Genomic DNA, 12,193 nt, shown 5'->3' with positions numbered 1-12,193 from the left:
AGTGGAAGCCTCCATGTAACAGACAGGGAAACTGAGGCAGGGGGGATTACATGGCTTGTCCCAAGAGCTCCAGGCATGACTTGGCCTGTGCAGCTCCCCTGGAACCACAGCTGCCGTTGCTACTTCCTGGTCAACAGCCCCTGCAGGCCCTGCCCCACCACTGCCAGCCCCGGGGGCCCGGGCAGGTGGGTGCCTCCTGCATGGGGCAGGTGTGAACAGATGGGCGCCACCAGCCACCTGCTGGAAGAGGCTGGCTGTGCTAGCCCTGAAATCCTCCGTGTCCACAAGCTCCTCATCACCCCAGGTCAGGGACGGGGACACTGCCTCTGCTCTCCTTGGAGTGTCCTGAGCTGAGGCCACAGCTGGGGCTCCAACTCAGCCGCCTGCGCTCCCAGGAGCTGGGCCCACCCAGCACCCCAGCTGCTGCCGAGTCCCAGCTCTCGACCAGACAGGGACACCTGCCGCAGTGCCCCTAGCAGCACCTGCAGGGACTACGGGCAGGGCTCCGGGTGTGACCAGAGGCCCTGCTCCCCACCCTACGCTCACCCCGACCCCGGCCTGCCCTACCCCCAAAGCGGAACCTCGCCAACACAGAGGGCCGCGGCAGGGCCCACGTGCCAGAGGCCAGAGGGCTTTGCATTGTCTCCGTGTCTGCAGATCTGCAGGGCACCGCGCCACAATGAGCAGGCGAGGGTCTGGAGATGGTACATCACTGTCCAAGACAGTGCAGGCAGCCAGAAGCCAAGGGGAGGCTGCAGCCCCCGTGGGCTCCTCCCACCGCCGTAGGGGCCCATCACAGCAGCACCTCCGCGGGACACCTGCAGTGCACCTGGACCCAACCAGGTGCTGTACTGACCGGCGTTAAAGCTCAAACCCACCCTGCAGGAACCAAGCAGACCCGTCACCGAGCCAGGCTCCCTTCCACCCTCTTCGCCTGCCTTCCCCTCCAAACTCCCACCAGGAGCCCACCAGGGGGACTGTTCCAGCCCCACCCTGCAGGTGAGGGGAGTTACAGCAGGGGGCGCTGTTCAGCAGCTGGTCCGAGGTCAGGGAAGCCACGGATGGGGCTGGGACTCACACCCAGGCGGTGTCCGTACCACCACTGCCGTCAGACCTACTCCAACAAGGGGCAGCTTGCCGCGCAGCAGACGCCCCACCCCCGCCCGGGAGCACGCCCTCCGCACACGCCCGCCCCGCCCACCTTGCTCTTCTCCTGCTGGAACTCGATCTGAATGCTGGTCAGCTTGGCCCGCAGCTCCTCGTTGGCCACCTGCACCGCGTCCGTCTCCATCTCGGGCTTCTCGCCCTTGCTCCGGCCTTTCTTAGACATGCTTCCCCTCGGTTCGCTGCTGAGAGTCCGCGTTCACGCCCGCCGGCCAGCAGGCGCCGCCACCCGCTCCGCCAGGCCGACCAGTCTCGCAGGGCTCAGCTCCTCCTCCGTGTAAACCACCATCACTTGGGATCCTGGGGAGGAGGAGGCTGGGTTAGCCGAGAGACAGACAGACAGACAGACACTGGTGTCCCGCCGCCCGGGGCACTCAGACGCCAGGCCCCTGCTCACGGGGTCACTGCCCTGCCGGTCCCAGGCTGACTGGGCCCTTCTCAAACTAGGGCTGCACAGAACCACCCAGAAGCCTGTTAAGGCGCACAGTCCTGGGCCCATTCCCAGAGGACCTGTGACCACAGCGCCCAAGGGCCCTGCAGACCGCGGTCTGCAAAGGTCGGTGAGACTCAGCCACACGGGTGCTAGCTCCAAAGGCGGGTCCCTGGAGGGGTGCACAGCTCGAAGCTCGAGGGATGTGGCAGGGCTGGGGAGTCCGGATGCCCCTTCCACACACCCAGGTGGTCCTGGAGCAGGGTCTGAGGACCACACTCTGGAAAACCAACTTTTAGGCTTCATAGTGGATAGGGGTTCCCTCCTCCCAGCTCCCCAGGCTAACACAGCGCTGCTCGCCCCAAGCCACCAGCTCTGGGCCCAGGCCAGCACAGGCGAGCCAAGGCCTCTGGAGGAGGCAAGGGTGGAGGCCAGTTACGCCCGTCTTGAACAGGAGAGGGCGCTGTTTCCCAACGCCCTGATGCCCTCCGCGTTCAGGGGCAGCGCACACCACGGATGGATTCCGGAAGGGTGCGCCGGCCTTCAGATCAGCACCGTCAGCACGCGTGCACTCCATCTGCTCTGATCTGACGTATGGGAGCCTGATCCGTAATTTATCCCTGGTGCTCCGACCTGCCGGCCGTCCCCGACAGGCACAGCAGTTCTCAGCAGTGGGCGGGGGCTGCTGCTGCTGCCGCTGCCGCTGAGCACTGACCCCGCCCCCGCCCCCCCCCCCCGCCCCCCGCGAGCAAGGTGCACACACAGAGATGCTTCTCCCCGTTATGCCACGCTGCGTCTTGACCACCCACTTCCACAAATGCACCCACCAGACCCACAGCCCCTGAACACACACTCCACGTGCCTCCCACCGACACGACGCTCAGCCACGAGGGACAGTCAGACAAATGGCATCAGAGTTACGCCAGCAGTTAGTGCTACCGGCCACACTGCCAAACTCCCTTGGAGCCCTCCCTGGCCCCCTCCCCTGCCACCTGCCCCCACTTCCTCCGAAACCTGATGCCGGCTCTCCAGGTGCTCACCCCCTCCACTGGCTCACCTGGCCCCACCAGCTCCCAGGTCCCACCAGGAGCACCTCTGCCTGGGGGCGTCCCCACCCAGAGGACCCGGGCTCGCTTCTCCCCACTCATGAGCCCCCTCCCCCGAAACATCCACAGTCGCCCCAGCAAACCCACAGCAGCTGTGCCGCCCTCTGAAGTGGCTGCCTGGGCCACGCCAGGCTGGCATCGCCTGCCGGCCTGTCCTGCCCAATCATCCATCCATTCATTCCTTCCATCCGCCCATTCATTCCTTCCACAACTCTCCATCCGGCCTCTGCTCTGCTCTGCTGGGTGCCACTCTCAGCACTGGGAACACAGAACAGACCTCCTCCCACCCACAGTGTCCCCCCTGTGACGAGGCTGCCCATCGGGATGGGGACTGGATGGCCCACTCGGTGCTCCAGCACCCACCACGGCGCCTGGCCCCGAGCGGGTGCTCAGAGAAGAGCCAGCAGCGGAAGGAGAACCAGGCGTGACTTCTGCTGCAGGGCGGCTCTCAGAAGTGGCTGTGGGCCGGGGAACGGGCCGGTGCCGCCGGAGCCTCGCGCATTCCAGGCTGAGTGGCGGCTAGAGTGTGAGGATCTGAAGGCTGCGGTGCCGCCACCGCAGACCAAGGGCAGAGCGACTGCACTTCCTGGTGAGAGGCTCCACGTGGCCGACCCCCGCCCAGCCCCACGCTGGCTCTGGCCCAGCAGACGCCCCCCAGGGCAGGAGCGTGGTGCCACCCCCAGTGCCATCCTCCTGAGCCGGGGAGGGCTCCGGTGTCAGCTCTGGGCTCCACGACATGCGCCTGGATGTGCGGGGGGGGCGTGGAGGGAGGGCTGGCCAGGGCCCCTGAACCCCCCTTCCCCCCGGGAACTTCCCGGGCTGTGGAGCAGCACCCTCGAAGGGCCTGTCACTGGGGGGGGGAGGGGGGGGGGCGCCACACCCATGGCCAGCGGGCTCTGGGCCGGTCTGCAGGAGCCCCGATGAGCAGGCTGCTCAGGGAGGGCCTTTCTGTGTAAGTCAGTCACTTTCTTAATGATGAGAGTAAAACCAGGCGAATCGAAGATTGAAGGCTTCCAAAAAAACTAATTTCCAGTCCGAACCCCACACATGGCGTCTTCGCAGCCCGTCTTCCCCAAAGGAGAGGGCCGGCAGCAGGTGCGCGCTCCGTCCAGGCCCAGCCCTCTGCAGACCTTCGCACTGGACCCTCCAATGCCCGAGGAAGGACTCCCACCTTCCAGGGTTTGGGTGAAGTCACGCGACACGGCGCCAGGCCACCCGGTGGTAAACAGAGTCCGGCGTCTGGAACCCGTCAGGCGCTAAGCCACAGCAGCCCCGCCCGTGCGTGAGGTCGAAGGAAGGCCCACTTCCCCTCCCAAAGGTTTTTAGAAACAGGGCGACACGGTGACCGAAGTTAAACTGCAGTGTGTGTGGCCGCTCACAAAGTCCGAATTACACCAGGCTCTCCCTCCGCCTTCCGGGCCCTTTTTCCCACCCAGGCTGCAAGCTCCGCACCTCCCTACCCCACCCGCACGGGGCAGGCCCTCTCGGGCCACCAGGCCAGGGAAGACCAGGCGACCCCTCTTGTCCAGGCTCACAGGCCCAGCTCGGATGAGATCTGCCGGTCCGGGTCCCTGCCGACTGCAACACAGCCCCTCCTCTCCAGCCCCCACCTGCCTGCGCTCCACATCCCCCGAGGCCAACGGCACACTCTTTCCTTCGGGAGACCTGCCAGGGTTTGTGGAGCTGCTTCTCGGGGGCGGAGGTGAGTGAGCCCGGGGCTGTCCCCCACCCCTGCTTCCCTGCAGCACAGAACGTGCCCCCCCCCCCCCGATCGGGGAGGGGAGATGAGCGATGCCAGGGGCAGGCTCACGCTCCGGGGGCTTCCTGCCAGTATCAGCTCAGCGACCTCCAGGGTTCTTTGCAGCAGATGCCCGTCTTCTCCCGCCCCACCCCCACCTTAGAGAAGGGGAAGCTGCGACCCGGAGAAACTGCGTGGCCTGCGCAGGACCGTGGCCTGGGAAGGGGCACCACCCGCCAGAGTTGTATCTGCCTCAACTTCTCCTGTTGTGCTGTGAACTTCAAGGGTGTTGTCTGCAGCTCAGCTCAGCGTCGGCGGCCCCAAAAGTCTGACTCGCGGGGACCCGGCCCTGCTGGCTGAGCCCAGTGGGGTCTGCCTCCTGGAACAGCCACGTGCTCCTCTGGCTTCGGAGCAGCACCCTCCAGCCTCAGTGGCCTCCCGGGCTTGGGGAACAGCCCACGGAGCCCGCAGCCCGGGCATCGGCAGCCGCCTGGCTTCCCCCCGGAAACCCGACAGACTCCATCTGGGCCCCAGGGATGGCCCCGATGCTGCCGGTGGGAAGCAGTCTTCCAAGAGCACCTTCGAGAACACGGGTCTCTGAAACCCGCTCCGTGCACTGTGACCGGAAGAGGTGGCCAGGTGTGACACAGCTACACCCCTGTCTTCAGTTCCGCCGTTTGAGTGACACCGTCATCATGCCCCCGACGGCAGCCCCCGGCCCCACGGCTGCGGCAGGCTGTCCTCTGGCACGCTCAGGAGACACGCCCTGCAAAATGGGGCGTTCGCCTGACCATCCGAACCGGGTGTGCTGTGAGAGGGGACGCAGTGACGGACAGCGCTGAACATCAGCCCGTGGTGCTGTGACTACTTCCCGTGGTCACTGCTGCAGTCCTCCGAGCTCTGCCCAGTGCGCTGAGAACCGCTTCCGGAGGTGGGGGGGGGGGGGTGGTAACAGAGAAGAAACAGAGAGGGAGGGGACAGGAGAGGGAGAGAGGAGAAGAGAAGGGGGAGGGAGAGGGAGGGAGGAAGGCAGGGAGGGAGGGCCAAGGAATCAACCTAAACTAAACGGCCTAACCAACAGGCAGCGCCCCAGATGGGAGCAAAAACCCCACAGTGGTTTGCCTTCCAGCCACAGCAGCCCAGGGCAGCCCAGATGAGCTGTCCCAGCTCGCCCACCTTGGTCCCCGGGGGGAGGCCTGCCACCCTGCCCCAGTGCCCACCGCCCCCGGCACGCCCACCAAGGGGCTGTGCGGCTGCTCTGTGTGGCTGACCGCCAGACCCGGCACTGGAGAAGCCCGAGGCGGCCCTCACGACGCAGGCCGTCCCTAGACGAGCACACGGAACATCGGATTCTAACCCCGGGAGGTGCCTCTCTGCCCCCTAAACTGAACCTCGAGTGCTTTTATGGTGACACTGGTGAGACGGGACCCTTGCAGGGGGACTTCTGCGGATCTTCTCCCACAAGGGGGCAGTCCTTAGCAAGTGGGTCTGTTAACCCCTCGCCACTGCCCACCAGCTGCAGGACAGCCAGTCTTTCTGGAACAAGCCACACCCACGCCCATGCGCCACACCCACCCTCCTAGACAGGAGGCAGGCAAATCCAGCCAAAGCCACACCAGGGAGCCCCGCCAGCCCTTCCTGCACCTGGTCCGAACGCCTGGCCAGCATCGCCAGCACTCGCCCCACCCTGGGCCTCACTCTGTCCTTTGCAGCACAAGCACGTGGGCCGGGCAGTGTCTGCAAACCTCAGCCCCCAGCCACGGCTGAGAGTTCTGCTCAAAGTGCACACGGCACGCGCTTGCTTCCTCACGCCAGCCTCCCCGAGGTGCCCTTTGCCCTTTCAGGGTGCAGCTCAGAGGGTGTTGGCAAGCAGGACAGAGAACACGTGGACCCCCACGCCCCTGTGCCACTGAACCTTTATCTGCGTAGCATGTTTCTTCAAACTTGCTGACATTTTAAAACCGTGTATACCACTTCAGCCTTATTCCAAGCAATAATATCCACAAAACCAGAGGCTTACCACGCTAGCTACACTTTCTCTGACGTGCGTGAACATCAACACTGTTAACGTGTTTGCCCGTGTGCCACCTCCAGTCCTTCCACGCCCCACGAGAGCGCTGTGTCCCCACGGAGGAGCGCTGAGTGCTCTGAGGCCCCTTCCGGCTCGGGGCATCTGGATCCCACGTGTCCCCTGTCACAGAGGCTGGCCAGGTGCCGGTATGCAGCAGGGGCCTACTAAACAGTGGCTACTGAACCAGACGGATGACTCAAGGCCGGTCTTTGACCGTCTGACCGGAGTCCTGCCGCCTGGAGCTGGCAGCCAGCCGGCTGGCGCCCCAGGGCTAACCCTGCAGGGGGGGTGGGGCAGGGCAGGAAGCACAGAGTGGAGGAGCAGGAACAGGGACACAGAGGGCAGCCCGTCCAAGACGAGCAGGAGCTGGCCAGTGCAGTGGCTCCAGGAGCTCGGTCCTCTCAGCCCACGGAGTCACTGTAACAACTCGGTCACTCTCCCATCAAGCCACTTGCGAGAGGCCCTCGAGGAAGGCGCGTCTGGACTCCCAGAAGGGGTTTAGCACGAGAGCGTAAAGGGAGGCGGGGGACGTTCCAAGCCCCAGTTCCACCAGCTGAATCCCTGAAGGCGAGCCTGCTGTGCCCTTAGCAATTAGGCAAGGAATCCGTCACATGCCCACGGTCCTTTGTAAAAATTGACACAGAGAAGAAATGGGGGTGCCTCTCAGCCCAGACAGGGACTCTACCGGAAAGGGAGGCAGGGAAACTCAGTGCAGCTGGGGACAGCCCCAAGGCACAGGGTCCGCCAGGCCCAGGACCACGACCCAACTCCGCAGCCGCAAAACGAATCCGCTTTCAACTGAGCCACAGCTGCCTGCTTCACCCCGCCCCCTGACTACCCAGCCCCACCCCTGGCCCTGCGCTCCAACGTCCCCCCAGCCACGCCGCTGCACCTCGGCATAAGCCGCTTCTCCAGCCAGGCCAGCCCTTCTTCCTCCCCCACCTGGATGACTCCTATTCATCCCTCAAAGCCCAAGTTCAACCCTCACCTCCCAGAAGTGTCCCCTCAGAGACTCCCTCCCTCCTCAGAGCAGGACAGAGCCCCGGGGCAGGGGAGCAGTGTCCGGTGAGGCTGGAGCCCAGCTCTAAAGGGCCTGGCGTGCTGGCCGGGTGTGGAAAGAAACTTCCAGCTCCTGCTCCGGCAGCGGGAAGTCGGAGCCGGGACGCGAGCAGGCCGGCGCGGCAGGATGGCATTCCGGGGAGCAGGTGGGGTGCGGGCTGCAACTGGATCTGTGGCAACAACGTCAGCGACTGTGACTACGATCTCCAGCACGGGACCTGCTCCAGCGCCGCCGTGCCCCGGCACCGGGCGGAAACGGCGGCACCGCGTCCTTGCCGCGCACGCGCAGCTTCCGCGCCACCGCCACGGCGGAGCGCCCGCCTCTTTCTCGGCCCCGCTCTGGGCACGGACGCCTGGTCCCTACCACGTCCCTAAGCGGCAGGCGCGGCTGCCGCCCCGTTGAAGGGACGAGGAAAGTATGGCCATGTCAGCAGCCTGCTCCAAAGTGCCCAGCGAGGCGGCGGGGGAGGGGAGGGCCCCGGGCTGTCAGGCCCCAGGCCGGCCGTGGAGGGCGGGAGAACCTCGGGGGACTCACCCGTACCCCGCAGCCATAGGTACGGCTCGAGTGCTCCACCCTGTTCGCCCTGGGGACACCCAGAGGGGCGCCCCAGGGCCCCGCTGCAGGGCCCCCGGTGCACCAGCGGGTGCAGCAGGAAAGACAGGAAACTCGTCTTCAGTGCGGGCTGAATGCGCGACCCCTGCCCGTGCGCCGGCGCACGCACACGGCGGTGGGCGGGTGTGAAGTCCTCCGCCCCGCGACCTCTGACCTCCCGGGTGCTTGTGAAGGCGCAGATGCCGGGCCCCGCCTTCACCGAATGAAAGGCTGCATCGGGAAGGGGCACCCGGGACCGGATGTCCGCACAGGACTGTCTCCACACAGGGGCGTCGGGAACTGCTGCTGGGACGCCGCAGCCACGCACAGTCAGCTGCCCGAGTCGTTTCACTCACTGCAGGGGTCCGAGGTGCCTGGCACACAGTAGGTGCTCAAGAGCATTCCGGGACCCATCCATCAACGAACTATTGCGTTCGCAGGGTCTGAACCCCTGCCCAGTCAGTCCATCTGCAGGTGCTGGGGAGCAGGATCTGTGGCCACCTTCCACCCGGGGGGCCCCCTTCACCACGCCAGCCCTTCCACACGGCTGACAACAGCCAACAGCGCCCCGGTGCCGCATGGTTTCCAGGACGCGCACTTTGTCACGTTTTAACATTTCTGAAATCGCCATGTGTTTTGATAACCCAACCCTGCCCTACCTCGAGGTGTGACTGTTCCCCCTTTTTAGTGGCGCAAAAACAATGCTGCGTCTCTCCGTCGAGGGCCCCTGACCGAGAGCTCCTAAAATACAGGGCCCGGCAGAGTCCGCGGCTCCGATACACGAGCTGACGTCGGATGCCGGCACAGCAAACAGATGGTTGTGCACGCCCTTCCTTGTGAGTTGCAAAAATTAGTCCGGTGCCATCTGCCGCGAGCTTCTGGCTCCGGCCCCCGGCAGGCCTGGCTGGTCGGCCAGCGCCTCGCTGCAGACATGCAAATCCAGACTGGATGGACCGACAGGCCCCCGCCCTGATTCACGGGATGCTGCAGACAGCACTGGCAGCAGGGTCCCTCCGCACCTCCCTCGGGGGCCGCGGGGCGGGCCAGACCCAGGGCACACCCCAGCTGCACGGCCCCTGGGGCTCAGCCTGGCACTCGGCCTGAGCCCATGACAGCTGCTGGCAGGGTCTGCCCCTTTCCCGTGTGGGACCTTGGCCACGCCACTCTCCGTCTCTGCCCCCTGACCTGGAGAGCGAGGACCCCCTACGAGTGGGCCACCTTGCAGGGTGCCGTCAGGACTGCGGACAGGTGACACCCAGCGCACAGTGTGCGCTCCAGGCACCCCAGCCTTTCCCAGGCGTCCTCTGCTCCCCGCCCGTGACACGGCCTCCGACGCCATGACACGCTGAAGGCCGGGACCGCCCAGCGTAGGGATGGCAGCGGGGGCCGCTGCTGCCTGCCTGCCTGCCTGGCGCCTGCCTCCAGCAGGCGTCTCGAAGATGCTGCAGACGGCACGGTCCACGAAGGCTCCATGGTGATGAAGACAGGCGTGGGGTCGTGGCTTCCGGAGCCCCTGATGAACTCCTGGGGCCGCCCTGGCACAGGGCCTGCCTGGAGGAGGCGGCAAGTGACGGCCTGTATGTTAAATAAAGGTTTCATCCCGGCCCGTGTGGCTTGGTTGGTTGGAATGTCCTCCTGCACACCAAAAGGTTGCAGGTTCAATTCCCGGTCGGCCACATACCCAGGCGGCAAGTTCCAACCTGACCAGGATGTGTGCGAGAAGGCAACCAACCAACTGCTGTTTCTCTCACTCTGATGTGTCTCTGTGTGTGTGTGTGTGTGTGTGTGTGTGTGTCTGTGTCTCTAAAAGCAATGAAAACAATGTCCCTGGGGGACTGAGGATAAAAAAACTGCTGAAATAGAGGTTTGGGGTTGGAGCCACGGGAGGATGTGGTCAGGCAGAAAGAAGGGGGACGTCCCACGGTGCGGGGGTGGAGGGGGATCACCCTGCAGGGTCTTCAGGGACCGTTCACGCAGGATGGTCATCCAAGCACAGGGAACCGCCTTTCTGGTTGGGGGCAGAGCACCTGGTTCGAACACTTTGAGCCGGAAGTTCCCGTCTCTCTCCTGAGGGGTAAAGTCGGGCTGCCCGGCAGATCGGTGAGGCAGGGGAGGAAGTCTGAAGACAGAGGACCCCACACAGGAATTCGGCACCTAACGGGGGGGGGGTGGGGGGGAGGCGCCGGCTGATTGCAGCCCCTGTGCGTCCCCGCTGTGTGGGAGCCTGAGGCCCCGGGGTCCCCACCCCAGTCCACACAGCAGCACTGCTCCTGGGTGCCCCTTGGACCAAAACAAACAGAGCAACGGCAGGAGCAGTGCCAGGGTGGGCACACATCCGCCCGCCGGCCCACCAACGGCACCACGCGACCCCGCAGAGGGAAAGCAAGGCGGGAAAAAAAATCATCGCAACCTATCACAAGTCAAAACCGCTTCCAGCGACACGCCAACAGAAACATTAGTGTAAACAATGAAAGAGCAATGCCCCCGACAAGGACAAGCATGTGGCCGGCACCCGGACAAGAGGCCCGGCCCCACCGGTAACCAAGGGAACCCGGGCCGGAACGAGGATACTCTCGGGTCCTTTGGCACAGACCCGGGGTTCGCCGCCGCCGGCAGCGGGCTCTGGGAGCTGCGGCTGTGCGCACCCTCAGGGAGCGCTAATTGGCACGGCCTTTCCGGAGTGCCATTTGTCCACTCCTGAGAAATTCTTAAGTAGGGCTCGCTTTTGCTCAACAGCTTGGCTTCCAGAATCGACCCCCAGGGAATCATCCAACGAGGGGACCCCACAAAGACGGGACGGCAAGGGGCTGGCTAAGTGAACCCTGGGCCAGTCAAGCCGTGCTAGCCGTGGGAAGATGGGTCCCAGCTGCCGTGAGCGCAGAGGGTCACAGTGTGACCCCACGTCTCAGGGGCAGACCCCCCCGTCTCAGGGGCAGACCCCCCACGGGGACACTCAAGGGCCCTGACAAAAGCTGTTTCCGCTTTCCGGCGGGACGGAGGCCACGGGAACAGAGAGGATTCTTAGAAAGAGAAGGTGGAGCACCCCTGCCGCGGCAGGGGAAGGGGAGAAGCCCAGAGCCAGCGGGGAGGGTGGGCTGGGCCCAGGGAACAGAGGAGGAGCAGGACCCGGGCGGGAGAGGGACAGCGGCACCAACACGGGGAGGTCAGGACGGCCCGTCCGAAATGAGCTGGCGGGATTCCCAGAGCCCCCATAGCTGGAGGCAGGGCTGAGTGCCAAGGAACCACCACCTCCTGTCCCGTGTGCCAGCAACGGCCACTCCTCGGCAGACGGAAGTGGAAGGTGGCACCACCTGTGCCTTGAGCGGAAGGCGCCGGAAACCACCGGCAGACTGTCCGGGGGCAGAAAACGGCCTCGCTCCCCGGAAATGCACAGCAGGACAGCGCACCGAGACCCAAACAGGATCACCCTCAAGCCTGCACCCCCAAATCAGCATCCCCCTTTCTTCTCCCCACCTCTCCCCAGACCCCTCTCCTCTGTCCTGGCTGCTGAAGTGTCCCCACCCTCCGAGGGCTCCTCACACTCGGGTCACGCCCGCCCATTGCAACAAAGCAGACCTGCCTCCGGCCCAACCCCCCGCCCCCCCCCCGCCCCGGCCTCTCTCTGCTACTCCGCAGTCGTGGGGGCTCAACCCACCTGCCAGCTGGACTGCACTCCCCCAGCCTCCCCCGGCCCCCACACACCTCTCCCGCCCTCCAGTCACCTTCCCTGGCCCCCACTCCCCCCCGCGCCCTGGCCTCAGGCTGCCAGACTGGGCCTGCCTTCTGGAGCCTCGTGGACCACTAACAGGACTCTGACACCATGGTGCCCAGCCTCCCTGTCGGACACCGTTCCCTGCGATCACAGCCCTACTCGGTCCGCGGCATGACAGTCCTGGTTGCTCGGGGTCACTGACTCCTTGCCATGCGCACGTGGGCGCCACGGGAGGGCACCACAGCCTGCCGTCCGGCTCCAGACGGGAAAGAACTCTGGCACGAAGGGCGGTGTGGCCCTGTGCCTCGGGCATCTGGCAGG

The 12,193-nt window shown here is 65.3% G+C and overlaps 1 protein-coding gene across 4 annotated transcripts in view; it reads right to left on the bottom strand.

Annotated features, from left to right (window-relative positions):
• Positions 1–12,193, bottom strand: part of JAKMIP1 (janus kinase and microtubule interacting protein 1) — an 89,236-nt gene that overhangs the window by 55,337 nt on the left and 21,706 nt on the right. For all 4 annotated transcript variants that reach the window (XM_036018649.1, XM_036018645.1, XM_028506818.2 and 1 more), the window contains exon 2: positions 1,202–1,464. In XM_036018649.1, coding sequence (XP_035874542.1) covers positions 1,202–1,330 — 129 coding nt within the window. In that variant the 5' untranslated portion in view covers positions 1,331–1,464. The remainder of the gene's footprint in view (positions 1–1,201; positions 1,465–12,193) is intronic.

The sequence above is a fragment of the Phyllostomus discolor genome, chromosome 1, assembly GCF_004126475.2.
Source record: "Phyllostomus discolor isolate MPI-MPIP mPhyDis1 chromosome 1, mPhyDis1.pri.v3, whole genome shotgun sequence".
NCBI lineage: Eukaryota > Metazoa > Chordata > Mammalia > Chiroptera > Phyllostomidae > Phyllostomus > Phyllostomus discolor.
Note: the sequence above shows the minus strand (reverse complement) of the source record. Positions and strands in the feature narration are given on the sequence as shown.